Source organism: Podarcis pityusensis (assembly GCF_964106645.2).
Source record: "Podarcis pityusensis genome assembly, chromosome: 1".
Classification (NCBI taxonomy): Eukaryota; Metazoa; Chordata; class Lepidosauria; order Squamata; family Lacertidae; genus Podarcis; species Podarcis pityusensis.
The window spans coordinates 60644238-60662837 of NC_138028.1; the positions used below are offsets into that span (position 1 = coordinate 60644238).

The 18600-nt window shown below is 40.2% G+C and overlaps 1 protein-coding gene across 1 annotated transcript in view; it reads left to right on the top strand.

Moving 5' to 3' along the window:
* The window catches only part of SLC6A5 (solute carrier family 6 member 5), a 65146-nt gene extending 47292 nt beyond the window's left edge, over positions 1 to 17854 (top strand). Inside the window, exons 14-16 of the mRNA XM_080983295.1 lie at positions 6776 to 6876; positions 13715 to 13882; positions 15844 to 17854. Coding sequence (XP_080839421.1) covers positions 6776 to 6876; positions 13715 to 13882; positions 15844 to 15999 — 425 coding nt within the window. The 3' untranslated portion in view covers positions 16000 to 17854. The remainder of the gene's footprint in view (positions 1 to 6775; positions 6877 to 13714; positions 13883 to 15843) is intronic.
* The last annotated feature ends 746 nt before the right edge of the window (positions 17855 to 18600 follow it).

Sequence of the window (18600 nt, forward strand, 5' to 3'; positions counted from 1 at the left end):
CTCTCTTAGTGTAATGTGTTTACATGCCTCTAAGCAGATAAAACAGCATGTCTGTAGGGGGAAGAAAGCCTTTCTAAAACATCTTAAAAATGCTTACAATTCCTATTCTGTATCTGTAATATGAAACTGCTAAGAAACATCTCTGTGCTATTCATGTCTTGACCACTGAGTGGCGCGAGTGAAATGTCAATCCTTACATTTGTTGCTTACTTTTACTCTCTCCACATTGACTGTTGTTACTGTGAAACACTTAATAGTTACAGAAAGAAAACCCATGCCTTCATATTTTTCTCATATCCATTTAAGCCCATGCTCTAAACTTTGAGACTGAGTTAAAACCATGAACTAAGCAAATGTATTTGGATTTCTATTCAGTATTTATTCCCAAGCCTTTATGGCAGTTACCTTTTCTAAGTATCCAAAAGGGCTTGAAATGTGTATTTTTGAAGGAAAGCTGGCACGCCTACTGCTTTATTGTCAGTGATACAAGTTTAGGAAATAACAATAGCTCTAAAAGTTCTGAGTTGTGATAAAATACCTGGCAACCTTGGACTGTAAATATATTTGAAACAGAAGTCTGTTCCTTGTTTATTTCTCTTCTGCTGAGATCCCCAAGTAGCCCTTTTCTTTGTAAATAAATTTATACTTCATGCTTATGTTGCTTGCCTTTACAACTCAGCCACATTTAACCATCAGAAAGGCTTTTGAAACTATAGAAACCTGCACCACCTGCTTAACTGGAGGTGAAACTGGGATGTGTTTACACCCTGTGAACAGCAGCAATCATTATTTCAAATGTCTGTCAGTTCTCAGTGAAATCTATCACCTGGCTCCTGCCTGTGTGACAGTCCGTCACAATAATAGGTGATGCTCAGACTGATCGTTGTAGCAGTAAATTAAGATGGGTAGGATGTATGCCCTATCCTGCTTTCTTCTTCCATACAAATAGGCCTTTTCAGCTATTTAGCTGAATTAGAGTTTCTCAGTTCCATGCTGCCTATGGAAGCTGATATGTCTGGATTCTAATTCTACCCTTGTGCACGCCCAGGTTTTTTAGTGGTACAAAAGAAGCTGCGTCTTGCGCAAGCTCAGACACACACACACAGCCCCTATATAACTGGTGTCCTGCTTGAAACAAGCTGCCTCAGTTTTGTGGCATATCTGTACTTCAAAGTATAAACCTTAAACTAGTAAAGCCATGATATCAATTTAGACTTGAATAAATGTATTCCCCTGGTCATCCATAGGAGAGCTGTTAGTTGTCCCCTGTGTTACAGAAGCCCAGGCATTTAGTGTCACCAGTCCCACTCTCTTCCAGCAGAGATTTCACAGGCAGCCTCAGTTTTGACTTTCAGCCATTTCTTGAAGTCATTTTTATTTCACCAGGGCTTTGCAGCTATTTAATTAATACCTTGATTATTCAGTCACCTTAATCGGCATTGCATAGTTGTTGTTGTTGTTGTTGTTGTTGTTGTTGTTGTTGTTATTCTAAACTTTAAAAAGCAGCCATAGGTGATCAGTGTTTTGGACCAAGTCAAATAGCAGCTTTGGGGTAGAGAGAGAGAGAGAGATGATATTTATTAGAATTTTGACATGGGAGAAAGGGTCATTGTGGTCCCAGTTCTGACCAGACACACCCACTCCCTACTGGTGACTGCAATTTAAAACTTCCAAGTAAGAACCATACAACGTCAAATTACACATTTAACTTATGGTAAAAATGTAACTTAGCATGTTTACTTATCCAGGGTATGGTCTTGAAGGCACATAAGACTACAACCTTGCTGAAGCTAAGCAGGCCTGAGTCTGGTCTGTGCCTTGACAGGAGACCTCCTGGAAACCACGATTATGCCACCTTGGATTCCACAACTGAAGCAAAGTGGAATATAAGTCAAAACAAAAACACCAAAATGTAGTATGGTACCAATAAATTTCTTCTGAATTTACTTGGGGGGGGGGGGTTTGGCTAAGCGTTCTTGTACAGGTCACAAAGGATTTTTGTTGTTGTTTTAAATCTCCCACATTGCTTAGTTGAAAATCGATTTTTCACCAGCTCGCTTCTCTTCTCTTTTTAATAGTGCATAAACAACTTCTGAAAGTGATACATTCCAGGTTAAAAGGCATTCTTAGAGCAACTGGTAGAAGCATCCTTAACAGTGCATTCTGAGCCATGTCTACTCAGGAGTAGCTTCTACTGGATTCAGTGAGGTTCACCCCCAGGAAAATGCAGTTAGGATTGTAGCCTTCAGAGGTGCTACCTAAACTTGCAGTACCATTTCTCTTTTTCTCTCCAAATACGCTTTCACCTTGGTGTGTTATGTCTCTTAACACAATCACTAGTTTACCACTTGAGTAACATATTTCTCTGTGTATTTACTATTTTTAAAATAACAACAATAAGCAGGTTGTCTTTGGGTATTTAGTTCTAGTTACATGTTCTATTCACTGAGCTCTCCAGTTTTTAAATTAGAAAAGAGGGGGGAAAACCTTTTCTAAGGATTGTTTCATTAGTTCTGTATTGTAATCCTACCCCAAACTGGCAAGCATTCCACATGCATACACAAAAAACATTAATTTGCCATTTTCTCAGATTAAGAGTGAATGATTAGTAAGGCGCTATTAGGGCTTCACACTGCATGTCATAAATCGCATGCATAATCCTCATTTACTTTATTGTGAAATGCAAGGCAATGCACAAAGAACTATAAGCCAGTGGAAAAAAAGAATCATTTTTAAACTAAATTGCTTTCATCCACTTCTCTCTGCACCCTTGCCAGAATAATCAAAACTATCTTTATTTTTATTCTTCCTTAAGGACACAATGAATGCTCAGTTAGTTTCTTTCTGCAAGAATAGCCTCAGGAGAGAGAAGTAAAATTGCACTGTTGCTCATTTCTGCTCTTATATCTGTATTTTGGACTTTTGTTTAGTTTAAATTATGAACCGTTGCATGCCAAGGCAGTTCAGTATAGACAAGATGGATCCTGTCTACCAAAAGTCATTCCTCACCAAGTCATTCCTCACAAATACTCCCTGTTCCTATGTCTATTGTTTATCTGCAATTAACCAACACTCATACTGTGTAGTGCTGTTTGTAAGCCAGTCACATAATTGCTCCTACACAAACTCCAATCGTTGTCATCCTTCCAGCTCCATGGATGGAAGGAGATTGATTTCTTCACCTCCTACCTTTGGCCTTCACTTTCTTGTGGACTTGTACCCTTTCCCATGCTGAAAAGGAAAACAAAGAGTTATAGGAAGCAAAGCTATGGAATGACAGGTTTAGATATTTAGATATGGCCCTGAAAAGTCCAGTGTTGGAATTGGTCATACTGTCTTGTTCCCAAGATGGAATTTTGATCTCCTACTGGAATTTGGAAATGACATATTCTCATCCATTTTATATGTCCTTTGTGGCAATGTCTAAAGGTGTTTCACAAGTGATTCTATCTCTCTTTGGACATTCTATTCCTTCTTGTGATTAGAATAGAAAGGGGGAGACGAGAGAAATATGCTAGCTCAGCCCCTTACTGCTGTCCTCACCACCCTCCTTGAATTCAGAGCATATATCTGCAGCAGGGAGTCTGTTCTGCCCAGAATTTATAACCCCCCCCAAAAAAATCTGGGGTTCCTACAGGGTGGAAAATGTTCCTTGATTCAAAGGTTATCTCTCCAGTGCATGGAAGGTGATGGGGATGGTGTGTGTGTGTGTGTGTGTGTGTGTGTGAAGCTAGCATGTTCATCCCTGCTCCCCTCCTATCATATGAAGGAACAGAATGCCCGGATAGAATGGTACAATCCTATACATTTCTAATCAAAAGAAAGCCCTGCTGAGTTCTTGGATTGCAACCTGCTAGTTCGGTGTTATGCAGAAGTAAATCCCACTATATTCAGTGTGACTAGCTAAAGCCTTGTGTTCTGTTTTTACTTGGAGGGGACCTAAACACCAAAACAGAGAAGTTACACATTTCATTTTGTTTCAAGGTGGGAGAGTGGGGATTCCTTAACGAGTGAATATTTCATGACAGTGGCAGTTTTTCAATGTTTTGTGGGGGGTTTTATGAGACAAATCTGTTACCAGGCAGTAGTAAGGAATAGCAGTGTGAGGAATAGCTATGGAAAGGGGGGGGGGGAATCACGCTGTCCAATTGTTATCTAGTGCAAAATGGTGCTGTGCTGCTGTATTGCCTGTTTGAAAAGAAAGCTGCACCAAATCAATATTAGTCCCTTTTTATTAAGACAGAAGGCACCTGCTGTGTGCGTAGAACTCGTGCAACAAACTAGATAATGTGGCAATCTTGTGAAGGCATAGCAAACAAAAGAGGCAATGGACTGAAATAATGTGAGAATTACAGTCCTGACTTTATTACTGACGTCAAGGGAAACAGTTCTATTGATACTGGGGAATATTTTTCTGGATGAATTTGTTGTTGGTGTTTTATCTAGTAATTTTTGTTGGCATTTTAGTTAATATTCAACTAAATTTCAGTCCTTGACACCCACTTTTTAATAGTGAAGTCAATATGTTATATCCAAGATAGTGTTACAAGGGTTTTTTTGGGGGGAGGGAGGAAGTAGACTATGCCTCGAATTCCTTCTAACTCCTGGATCCAGCAAGTGTTAAAATATAAGCCAGGCTAACTTCCTGATGAGGTGTTCGCCTAGGTGATGGGCCATTATGGGCAACAAAGGAAAGGAGCCCTGTGTGAGATGATAAATCCCCCAACTTGTGGATAGTTAGAAGGGCAAAGCCAGAATTTGCAGGGATGTGGGTAAGAAGAAAAGCAGCAATCCAGAGAGAGAGAGATAGAGAGAGACAGATAAAGAGAAGCGGAGGAATATTTGATTTCTGTTTGAATTCAAGGCTGCAACTATGGGAGAAACAAGACCCTTTTGGGGTGTTAATGCTGTGAACGCCTCCACCATAGGCTCAGTGTGTATAAATTTGTAAACCATATATCATAAAGCCACCCGGGGTGCCAATTTGAATGAATTTTTTTGGGGGGTGGGGCAGGTAAACCCCGCCTTGCATAATTGATCACAAGATGTGACGCATGCACATTATTTGAATGGCAATGCGTACCAACTTGGGGGGCGGCTCAAACATTTTATGGGGGGGGGCTGATGTGACCTCGGCCCCTAGGAGTTGGCTCCTATGAAGACACCACTGTGCCTCATCCCAAAAGGAATCTCACACAGTTTGGAGATCGGGGGGACATGCAACAATATTCATTCATTCATTCATTCATTTTTTAATTTCTATACCGCCCTATACCCAAGGGTCTCAGGGCGGTTCACATAAAATATCAAATACATAAAATCAAAACAACAACATCAATAACACCCCCCCCAAAGAGCCAGCATTTTAAAAAGGGTATAGGATGTAGATCAAGTCAGGCAATGGCCTGGTTAAAAATGAACATTTTTGCCGGGCGCCTAAAGGTGTATAGTGAAGGCACCAGGTGAACTTCCCTGGGGAGAACATTCCACAGACAGGGAGCCACTGCAGAGAAGGCCCATTCTCATGCTGCCACCCTCCTGACCTCCCGAGGAAGAGGTTCACGAAGAAGGGCCTCAGAAGATGATCTCAGGGTCCGGGTAGGTTCATATGGGAAGAGGCGGTCCTTGAGGTATTGTGCTCCTGAGTGTTTATGGCTTTATAGGTCAAAGCCAGTGCTTTGAACTGGGCCTGAAAACTAATCGGTAGCCAATGCAGTCGGACCAGGATTGGTGTAATTTGCTCAAACCGTCTTGCTCTGGTGAGCAACCTGGGCGCTGAATTCTGCACAGGCTGAAGATTCTGAACCGTCTTCAAAGGCAGCCCTATGTATAACACATTGGAGTAATCTAACCTTGAGGTTACCAGAGCATAGACGACAGTGGTTAGGCTATCCCTGTCCAGATACGGGAATAGCTGAGCCACCAGCTGAAGCTGATGAAAGACACTTAGGGCCACTGAGGCGATCTGAGCCTCAAGCGACAGCAAAGGATCCAGGAGTACCTCCAAGCTACAAACCTGCACCTTCAGGAGCACTGTAACCCCATCCAGAGCAGGAACTTTGATAGGATTTGCATTGTGTTAAATAAATACATAAAATATTATCTTGCACACCCTGAACTTTGTTTTAGAAGCCTTTCTCCCAGCTTCTACCCCACCTATTTGTCTATAGAGGGGATGTTAACAACCAAGAACAACAAACAAAACCTGTACACAACAATTATTCTGATTTCACCAGTTACAGTAGAATCATTACCAGCCTGACTAATAGAGCTATGTGTTTTCAGGCACTGGGAGGAGGAATGATTGTGTTTTTTAAAAGTTTGCTTTCAAGAGAGCAATTCCACAAACATTGCTGTTGTGTGTAATTTCCATTCATTTCAATTAAGTTTTCATGAATCTTCATTGCCACAACAAGGAACACCACATTTTCTTTAGGGAGAAAATGAGAAAAATAAATGTATGATCCTGCAGAATTGTAGCAAGTAAAATGGCATAGGCTTTATCTTTTGTGTTTCAAAATATGGGAGGAAAAGCCAGAAGTATATTTAATATTTATTACAGTACCAATTTTGTGAGTGTAAATAATTTATTAGGATGGCTATCCATATAATAACCCACATTATACCATATGGTTAGAATGCCTCTTGAAGAGTTGGGCTGACAAGTCAGAGTGTCTGTTCCCATAATTAGACACAAGGGAGATCACAATAGCTATTTTGTAAGCTGCAGCCTAGTCTCTTTTGCATTTTGGATTTACATTTGTTTGTTTTACAGGCTTGCAAAGATTTTGTGAAGACATTGAGATGATGATTGGATTCCAGCCAAGCAAATTCTGGAGAGTCTGTTGGGCTTTTGTGACCCCGACTATTTTAACAGTAAGCATCAGGAAAAGGGGGTTTCGATTGAGAAGGGAAGACTATCCTGAAACATCTGTTTCTTTCTGACACTTTTTCTTCTTCCTCACTGCTAATCATGCAATAATAGCCGCAACATCTGTTAGTTAAACCTGCTATTTTCAAATGAAACAAAAAGAGATTTCTACAATGTATTTAGAGAACAATCATACCCACATTCACCAATGGGGGTAGGATTGCATGTATTTAGCTCTCTTCCAGCCGGCATAGGTGGAGACAAGTGCCACCAGGTGGGTTTTAACTGGGGAGGGGAGAGCTCCACCATAGCAGGGTGGGGAGATGTCCTTGTTTTATTTAGTCAGATGGAAAACTACTTCCAGCTGTAGCCAATGGGAAAGCCACTGGGTGTGGTGGAGCAGGGTGTTGTAGCCTTGAACGCACTGGATCCAAAACCCATGGATCCCTGTGTTTGGGGCCTCTCTTCTACACAAGCTTGGAATTACAGGAAACACCACCACAATCTTCCACTCTGGCCAGTGCAAGCTGAAAGACTTTGGAGCTGATGATGGATCCATCATTCTGCTCCTCTGTAAGGATTGCTCTGCCAAATACTGCAGTGTAACTTATCCAAGCTTCTAGTATCACGGAATAATCTTTATTCATTAGATGGCTGCTTTCCCTTTATTTCTGATCCTTGTTTTCTGTTATTTCATACTGTGTGTGTGTGTGTGTGTGTGTGTGTGTGTGCAACTTGTCTAGATGGGGATGATGAGACACCAATAAATTCTCCAAAACAAGCCCTATTGAAATGCACTGAAATGAAGGAACTTGCTCTTGCATAGCTCCTATCTATTTTGAAATCAATTTCAGTGGTTGTGCTCGATGTTCTCACTCATGCATTAATGAAATTATACTGTGCAAGTATGAACCAAACAAGGATGCAAAGTATATATATAAATATAGGATTGTTGTTTTTCTGTTGTAAGCTTCAGTTTCATCATAGGTTAAATGACAGACGCTTCATATTGCAGTAGCTGCAGTCCTGTCTGTAGTTAATGACTTACTTTAACTTAATAAGTTAGGCAGTATGACAGCTGCTTTGCAGTGAGCTATCATGCTGAAATGGCAAGTATATGTATTTCAGAATCATCTGGGTGAGGAAGCAAAGAGGCCCATGCAGTTGACCTCGCCCAGGTGGTTCCAGTCAGTAGCAGCCAGTTTGCTGTCATCCCAACACTGGTGATGCTGCAGCTTACCTGGGTGGTGTAAGGTAGAGCCAGGTCAAGGCTGTGTTGATGCCCTGGCAGGAGACCAGAATGGCTCTGCTGGTTCATCCATGCAGCCATGACTTGGCATCACCCTGCCCTGCCCTGCCCTGCCCTGCGGCATCCCATCAAGGAAAGCTGCAGCTTTGCTGGTGTTAGGGCAGCTCCACCGTACCATGCCAGCCCCAGCTGTTTCCAGTGTACAGAATCTCACCATGAATAAGCACCTTACACCATCACCTGCTCACATAATATAGGCGGAGCCCTAAGTCCTAAGTATTTCCCACAGTATTAGCACAGGAAAAGCAGCTGTGTGGCACTGGGAGGAATGAACACATGCAGCCTAACCAATGTGAAACTCTGAACCTAATTGTATTTGTCAGTTTGGAAAGGGCTAAAATCTCAAGCTCCAGGTTTGCCAAGGCGCTCACAGACGGAAATGAGCCTCATGGCAGTTGATAGGAGGAGTGCATTTGAGTAAGCCATATGCTTAAATGCTCTGTTGAACAGAGATGCCATCTTTCTAAGAAGTGAACTCGTTTTTTAGGCTGGGTGGAGTAATGTGTTGCCAAGTATTCATTTCTCTCTAGAACAATGGCTGCTCTCTTAATCAAGTTCACTTACTGAAATTGAGTCATTGTGACAAACCTTTCTAAGTAAACATGGCTTTGCTTTCTGTGCACAGCTAATGTATTCCAATGCAAAGCACAAGATACAATTTTTTTAAAAAATGTTTGTGCAATTTAGCAGCAAATGATTCCTAGTGCCACTAGGTGCCACTCTGTATCAGGAGCTTCAATTTTCCAGTGCTAGATATATTCTCTCTCTCTCTCTGTGTGTGTGTGTGTGTGTGTGTGTGTGTTGTGAGGTGCTAACAGAAAAAGGGAGGGGAAATCCATTAATATTTCTATAGTCGTCAAGGTCAATCTGCAAACTGCTAAACAGTGTGGCACTCACATTATCATCATTGGGGTGGAGGAATTGAACAAAGGCATTTATTATATAAGCACCCATAATCACATATGCTTCTTGACGTCTCTCCTATTTTATTGCAGTTTATACTTTGAAGTATTATGGGGATACCTTTGCATTTTAAAACAGATTAATGACCAATTTCAGAATTCTAAAGATAGAACGGAAGAGCCGTTTGTTCACATTGCCTGTAATCTGAATCCCCGAGGAAGGAACACCCTACACTTCCTTCTGAACATGACCCTATACTATTATATTCTCTTAGCACCTGTTATTTGCACTGAGATAAAAGAATCCTTCATCACCATTCTCCACATCTGAACAGCTTATTGAAGGTAGAAGATTTTAAACCCTTTATGTCCAAGTGTTAGAACCTTTCTTCCCAGACTGAAAGCCTAACCACAACAATTAATCCACTCGTTTAAAAAATCAGTACATTTAAGCATTCCTACTGTAGATTAAAGTTAGTGGTACAAATCAGAGACACCATGGGCAAGGGTATTCGCACATGCATACAACTGTTGTGAATTTTGTCTCTCACCTCTTCCCCGCCCCCCCACCTCATCATCTCTTTGCTTTCTCTTATGAATTGGGAACGGCATGTCTCTGTCAATAGGTGATTATTATTTTTATGAGAAAGAAAAAGTGTGATGAATGTAAATGAGTTAGTTAATTTAAGACCAGTTAAAGTAATAAGATGCTATCTTTGAAAAATCCCACTAAAATCCAGGATATATTAATGCATGTTAGCAGACAGAAAGGTAGGCAATATGTGTGTTCAGATGCTATATTTAAATAGCTAACATAATGGAACACCCTGACCCAGAAATGGTTAAAATTTGTATAGTATTGTTGCATAGTTTTATTCACTTCCTTTTGGAAAAGCAGAGATGATTTAGAGGTACAAAAAGACTTTACTATTCCCACGAAACATAAATGACATGTTGACCTTATTACCCAGACTCCAGGCACAGGACTGCGAGATCACAACATGGAAATCTTGCCTTTTTTTTTTTTAACTAACTAAAACTAAATACTTACTTTAAAAAATTGGTGGCATTGTCGATTGCAGAATTGCATCAATATTGTTCTCCAAATTTATTGCCACCTGGACGGCAGCAAGCAATGCTCCCAGAGTTCATCCGCTTGCTATTTACAGATTGTGTTCTATAAATGAAAAACTTTCGGACAAAAAAATTCCACAAAATCTATTTCCTTTTCCTTCTCCTCCTTATCATTGGGATGCTCTTTTGTCCAAGCTAATGGGGGTGGGGTGAGAGGCCCTGTGTGATTTATCAAACATAAACCAATCCAGGAGAGAAGAGGTAAGTGCCCTTTTTATGACACAATGCACATAATTTTGTTTTGAGAGATTTTACCACTCCAAGACTGGCTTGGAGTAGAATAATACCCCACAAAACTACGGTATATTTCAGTTTTAGGCTACCCTGTGTTACCACACGTCACTTGCCCAGTCATTTTAGATTATATATGATATATTGGTAGGCAGATGGGGTTGAAAACTACCCAGCAAAACTCAGCAAGGTCAAGGGATGCCATTGTTCAGTACTTCAGTGTGATGTAGTGAAGGTCACTGTGATTATCACCAGATGAATTCTGGAAATTTAAAAAACAACACCTTTAAAAAACAACAACAAAGCAGCAAAGAGAGGCTGTGTCTTTAAGCTGAGGAAATGGTGGAGAAGGACTTCCGGGGTGGCGCCATCGGCAATGGCGGACTCCCTCTGATCTGGAGGGACTAGCTCTGCGCGAAACGGGTCTTTTCCGCTACGGTGAAGCGGGGACCCTTTGAAAAATCACAGGCGGATGAAGCCTGTGACCATGGGACTCGGCGGGCACCCTTAGTGCCCCCCCCAACCCGCAAAGGAACCCACTAACGGGCTCCGAAGCGAAGAGGGGGAAGTGGCGCGGTCCTGAGAGTCAACTGCTATTTCCGTGGAGCGAAGCCGCATAGCTGTTGCCGGAGAGCGCTGCCTTTTTCCTGGGACAATTTGGCTTCTAAAATAATCACCCGTGAGTACTTAAATTTCGGACAATTGGACTTTAAATAAGGACTTGTGAGCAGAAAGGAATTGGACTTAAAAATTTACTTCAATTTGGCACTGAAACGGGAAGGTCTAAACAGGAAGTCAGCCTTCCGTTTCTTTGTAGACAGAATAAAGCAAAGACAACGTAAACTAGAGCTCAGAAAATAGCTTTTAAAAGATTAACTTTCATCATTTTAAAATTGTTGAACCCCCCTTCGGAAGCAGGAGAAGAAGGGGGATCTTTTTCGGACTGTTTAAACCTGCAGAAGTGAGTTTAAAGTAAAGTAACTTTCCACCGTCCTGATCCTGGAGCGGGGTGTCAGGACTGACGTTTGAAGCTCATTGACCAGAGACAAACGTTTTTGACAGACAGCTAAAAGAAGAGAAACATAGTGATTCCACTGTTCCCTTTTGCATTTTAAAGGAACAAATATTGACAAAATATCTCAAAAAGGAAACTTTGTTGCTAGATTTGTACTTAAAAAAAAGAACAAATAGAAGTTTTCCCCCTAGAGGGAGACTGTGAAACTGTAACTAATTCCAGGGAGCTTGCAGCTGTTACAGATTACAATCGTGGGAATAGACCTGTGACCTTGTAGGACAATGTATTCAGAAGCTCTGTGGTGTGCTCTCTGTAAAACAAATGCCCTACTGGAACAGTTAAATGAGAAGACGGATTTGATGACTAATGCGGTCAGAATTTTTGAACAGGCAGTGGGAAACTATATGGAGCCCACCCAGGAATCAAATCAGGAGTGTGCCCTGACAGAACAGATGAGAGAAGAGGATGTTGCTGAAATTTGGGCGCCAGAGATGGAGGGAGCTGTGGCCCTGCAGGAACATGAGCTTTTGGACTTGACAAATGAACTTGGAAAAAGCCAGATTTGGAAAGATAAAGTTTGGACTGGTTTGGAAATGGGGGGTTGGATAGACCCCCCCCCCCATGCAGGGATGTTTGGACTTTCCAAGTCTGGCAATGGGCCATGAGATGTTTGGGGCTGTGGGGGCTCTTAATTTTGGAGGGATTCTGAAACATGTTTTCAAATACCACATGGAGTTTAGTCTGGTCTTTGGAAAAGGGGCTGATTTGTTGAAAAGGGTCAAAAACATTACCAAGCTGGAGTTCCCACGAGTGAAAGGAGAATATGAAGAAGAGCCGCGGAAGGGACATGGAAGAGACTTAAGGGCCTCGGATATAAGGTTACCAGGTTAATGCGCTAGATCAATGGGATAAAAAGGACTGACAAAACCCGGGACCAGGAGGAAAGGACGCTGGATGAAGATTGGATTGTTTTTATTTCTTTTTTTTATTATTAGGATTGTTTTATAAAATTGATGAATGTTAGAAAAATGTTGGAACGAAATTACTTGGCTCTAGCAAAAATGTTTAAAGAATTAGGTAAGAATATTATGGTTATGAGAAGTTGGTAAAAATAAGATTTAAGTTTTAAGTTTTAAGGTTTTCTATAAGATAAGATGAAAATAGATTAAGGTAATGTAATGACAGAATATTATGAAATATGGAAAGGATTTGCTGCGATAATTAATAACTAGGATACAAAAAAAGGGAGGAGGAGGAGGTCAAAGAAAGAAGGTAATGAAAGTTGAGGATTCGAGAATGATGGATTTGTTTTTATTTGTTTGTGGTGTATTTTTGTTTTTTGAATCTGCATTGTTTGATGTGGTTTGTTTTCTCTTTGTTTTCTCTTTTTTCTTTTTCTGCTGTGTTTTTTTCTGTAATTTTAAAAATTTTCAATAAATATCATTTAAAAAAAAAAGAGAGAAGGCACTGCCCAACTCTTTCTCTTCTAGCCAAAATCTACCCCTTTTCTGCTCAGAATCACCCCTAGGTCACTGTCCTGCCTAAGGGAAGAAAGATACAGTATGCAACAGTAACATGTGTGGAGTTCTGTTTATAACAGAGGAAGTTTTTCACACTGATAAACATGCATATAGTGCTTTACATAAGACTGGGAGAAAGCCAACCTGCGTCTTTCTTGTCTTTGTCTTTGTTCAGACTAATATTAGATGTAACTAACATTTGCTGTATAGGAATAATTAAGGTTGCTTTTAAATGGATCTACATCTCACGAGTTGTCATTTTTTATATATGCATTAATGGCAACAGTGTTATAAACCTGTGTTAAATTATGGCAAATGTAGGCAGTTCATAGATGTTACTGAATTATGTACCAGCAGAAGCAGATGCATTTTTCTATATACAGTAAGTGCAATGAAATAATAATACAATTACATTCAGTTACACTGCCAATAGATTGCATAATAAAGTTTTTTACTGTAGGTACAAAGTTTTGGTCTCATTCCCACATGTAAATATAACTTGATTCCATTGATGTCTGTGGAATTATGCTAGGTTTACACTGGTACAACAGAGGCTCTGATCTGATTATAGAAGTATATTTATTGTAGTATAATGATATGGACTGTTTATGTGCACTCATACCGTTTCAAATGAATCAAATTGTGTGTGTGTGTATGTATAATGTACTCATACATTTTGTACAGTTTGTATCCAAGTGTGTTTGCTGATGGTGTTTTTTGTTTGTTTACCAGTTCATCCTTTGCTTCAGCTTCTACCAGTGGGAACCCATGACTTATGGCAGCTACCACTACCCAGGCTGGTCTATGGTACTCGGATGGTTGATGCTAGCTTGTTCTGTTATCTGGATTCCTGTTATGTTTGTGATAAAAATGCACATAGCTCCTGGCAGATTTATTGAGGTAAGTCTTACACCTTCTCTTCCATTTTTAAGGACATAGGATAAGTTTGGCATCTCACATATTTAAACCAGTTTCAAAAACAATGCTTAGAAAAGGAAAAGAATCACATCCCATTAACATAATAATGATTCAGCACTGATGGAGTGGGGATGGTACACATTGACTTAGAATATATTGTTGCACACAAATTTTCAAGCAGTGTGAGATTCCTGGGGTTCCAGGCCCTTACCCAAGGGTTTGGTTTCCATGGAATGAGGGACAGCGGAGATTATGATGTCTTTATGGGATTTGGTTTATTTACACATATAGACAACCTGAGCCTACAATGGAGAGGATCACAACATTAACACCCCAGAAGGCCTTGCTTCTCTCATAGCCACAGCCTTGGATTCAAATAGAAACCAAGCATGTCTCTGTCTCTCCAGTTTCTGCCTGCTTCTAGCCCCCTAACACACATGAGCACCCACTTCAACTCTGCTCCATGTCCTTTTTTCTTACAGCCAGGTGAGGTAGGGGCCCAGCTGTTTGTCCTCTGGCACAAAGCCACTTCCTTTTTTACCCTAACAGCCCATAATTAGAGGGGCATTAGCTCACCAAGCAGCTGGCCTGGCTAGTCCAACAATTGAATCTTTGCTGGACCCAGGAATTAGAAAGGGTTTGGCATATAGCCTAACCGCCCAACTCACAACAATATTTAAGGGCCTGTTCTATTGACATAATGGAGTCAAGTTGAAAGATTTTAGGCCTAGTGGATGAGGCAAGACACTCCACAGTCTGAACTGTTGTTGAAATGGTGTATGTAAACTGCTTTGAATACTTGAAAGTACTATGTGTTCAATACTACATAAAATTGCAAGTAATAATTGCACTAGGCCCAGTTTCTGGGGATTATCATTTTTTTCTTTCAAAATAAGCATACTGTATAGCAAACATAGCTTCTGAGTTATCAAGTAGTGACACAGCAAAGCAATAAAAACAAGAGTTTATTGTTTTGTTTTGATTCTTCTGAACTACCTGTAAAGTGAGTTAAAACCTATACTAAAACCTATTGCATTTTTCAGGCTGCCACCCCTTCTTTCTCAAGTCAGTAACTTTGTTCATCAAATTCTAACCTTAAGAGCTTGCATATTCAAAAAAACCTGCCATCACTTCTTCTTTTAAATGATATTACCCAAAGTAGTGCCAAAACATTGCATCTTGTCTGAAAGGAAATTATTTCACTGAAGCAGTTATTTCATTTTCAGCACAGTAGCTGGAGTTACCCAGTTCATTACAGTCAATTTGGGAGGCAAAGGTTGCAAGCTGGTAATTAAGCAGAAATTAAAATAACTGATATGGAGGCTTGATTCCCTTTAATAGGCAATAAACATATAATTGTTCCCTTTTAAACCATCATAAATATGTTTTTCTTTGCTTTTTTCTATATAAAATTCACCAGTCAAATTATTTATCTTTAACAATGACTTCAGTTTTTAATTGTCTGCATCTTTGCAGAATTAACTCATTGTTTCCCCTCCACACATAGTACTAAAATAATTTGTGATCTGATAATTAAAATATTTGCATAGTCTTGGCACTGTATTACTTTTTGGTCATCTGTATACTTTGGGGAAATTTGCTAAACAAAAATCCAATTATTTTCATGCAGCAACCTACTGCTTAGATGATTGGGCTACATAGTTGAGCACATGTCCTTTGGTGTGTGAATTTGGTGAAGGGTGTCTGTGATTGTGAGTTGTTTTCATGTGCCTGATTTTGGGGACACAGGAGAGAGAGAAGATGCAGAAGGCCGGATAATTAAAACCTGAATGCTTTTTTCTACTAGCCTTGTGGAAAACAAACACTGAATGGCAGAGTATTGTGATAATATTGTGCAGTGTAATTAACATATCATTAATTTCACCTGATCCTGATCTGCTTTCTGTAACTTTTTTAATTCTCCTCCCTCCTGCAAATTCTAGAGGCTCAAGTTGGTCTGCTCTCCACAGCCAGATTGGGGACCATTTTTGGCTAAACACCGTGGTGAACGATACCAGAATATGATAGACCCACTGGGAACGTCTTCCCTTGGACTTAAACTGCCACCGAAAGATTTTGAACTGGAGACCCAGTGCTAGTAATTCCCCCACTTGTGGCTATGTTGTACAGCCCATTCCTTCTTTCTTTCTTTCTTTCTTTCTTTCTTTCTTTCTTTCTTTCTCATTGTCCCTTTTCCTCCTCACAGTGCCTGAAAGTGGTTGCTTAGAAAGTAAGATATACCGTTGCATGCTTGTAGTAAAGAACTAGATAGACCACTTTAAGTACTGGGTTGGGTTTTTACACACAGTGGTGCCCAGGAAGAAATGCATTCATTGTGAAACAGTGACAATCAGTCAGTTGCTTTGGGAAATTGCTTCTGTGAGCGCTGGGCCAATCCTGCTCTTTCACACAAATAGTTTTTGTTCCGTTGCAGTCATATGAGTGGGATACAGGTTGCTGGCACCATCTGGGAACACCATGAGCACTGCCTGTGGTTTAGTTTTGCTGACAGACAAGTGGGTTGGCAACTATATGTTGTGCTAGGCAGATACATCCATAGTTACCATCTTACTGTTGGTTTTCACAAAAAAAGTGAATGTGTTACCAAAACAACCATCTAGTACAGAAGTACCCATAGCCTACTTTCATGACCTGCAAAAACCCGGTAAATATAGGGGCTAAAATGGCGGGGCAAATTTACTAGGTTTGCCTGAGTGTGGCAGAGTCACAACAATTTGTTTTCCTGCTCTGTGGTTATTGATTTTAAAGGACATTAAATTAGGCCTGGGAACCATCTCTGGACCAAGTGTCTTAATATGTAAAATTATTGGAATACTACAACTAAGTGGTTGGGCTGCCATTTTGGCAAATCCTTTTCATATCTATTTGCCCCAGCCTACAACCACCCTAATATCTTAATGGAATGTGTGGCCATAACTGGATATATAGCTAGGACAAGAGTCAGGCCTAGTGGCCTATTGATCCTGTTCCTTACCAAACCTAACATGCGGGCAGCCCTGAAACTTGCTATCTTAGACCCAGTCGGGCCAAAGTCTTTCTCAACCTGAGATCTCTTTTTATGAGCATTCTGAGGTTTGTACCTGGAATATCATACACAAAAACATGTGCTCTCTAAATTATGGCCCTCTTTTCCCTCATCCTGCAGTTATTCTGCTTCACACACAAGCTGGAATTGGTTGTATGAAACAATTTAAAATTGCAGGATGCAGCTGAGAGTTAGTATGCAACATATGGGACTAGATTCCTACCTCGGTGATGCCAGATACGAAAGTGGAAAGACTCCCCTGAGTTTGAATTGAATCTTCCAGCATTTACACCATAGGAGCTGAATACGGCCCACTGATTCTGCCAACATGTCTTCCATTCAGTGGCTGCTAGTTACATTGGCACTAGCAGAGCTGCTTTGTAACGCATACAAGGAGACAGCCTTTCAATATAGTGCACTAATATAATATGATACTTGGCATTGGTGTGGAGAGAGATTAATGAGCCTTTCAGGCTCTTTTAAAGGTGTGTGTGTGTGTGTGTGTGTGTGTGTGTGTGTGTGGAGAAAAATAAAATAAGAGCATGATGTTGAATACTGTGGGAGACAAAGCTGTATCTCTGTTTTGAAATCTGATGCAAGAGAGTGCCAGGCTGAGGCAGATGGGCACCCCTATCTTAATTTCATGCATTTCAATTAATACTCTACTAGGTTTTTATTTCTGTTTCATCAAAATGCCTCAGTTCTCAGTATTTTGAAATATCTTAATCATTTTGGCAAACTGAAGAGAGGGAAGAAAACGCAAGTCCTCATTTTAGGTTTGTCTCAAACATGTTTTCCTTGCTTTCCACTCTTCCGTTCACACTCTCTCCTTCTCAAGAAGCCATCATATAATTTGTGCCTAATTTTATATTCTTACAATAGTATGTATATCGTAGCTTCTACATAGAAAACAGTTGTTAGCGTTTAGCTCTGTAGATCATCTGTGTCTTTTGCCCCTGCTATTTTCTTACAAAGTTCTTTATACAGCCTTTCGATGTATTCTTCTCTTTCAGCCAGCAGGGTGAGTGAAGTACCTGAACCCTGAATTTAGTCTATAAAATTGTTGCTATTAATAATTGTAAAATAATTATTACTATATACAATGCATAACTTTTCAAAGACAAATTCTTCCTCAAAACAACCACCTTGAGGTGTACATACTTTGCTTTTATACCCCTCTTCGCAATCCACAGTTATTCCAAACTCATATGCCATTAACCACCACCACAAGTTGCAGTGGTATAGGGACAGTCTAAAACGAGAAAGAGCGAGAATTGTGTTTCTTGGACATGCCACCCATAAGTGTGTTACTGCACACAGTACACCCCATAGCATTACGCTGCAACATGTGCAGTGATGTACAAGTATTAATCTTAAAGTAGTTTTAAACCTAACAACTAGATTGAAAATAGAGCTTGTAAGAATACATTCAACAAATGCCATAGAAATAACCCTTGTTTGTATTGTATATGCACTATACATGAGGGAGAAAAATATGTCTTAAATAATTGGCAAAACTGTAACCTTTAGTATCCTCTTGTATCCTATACATGCATATATGAGGTTTTTAAAAGTGATTGGTGTTCCTGTAGTGTGTACTAGTGCTGTTATATGTCCCTATAAAATATCTTAGCAACCAGTGTAGAGATGGTGA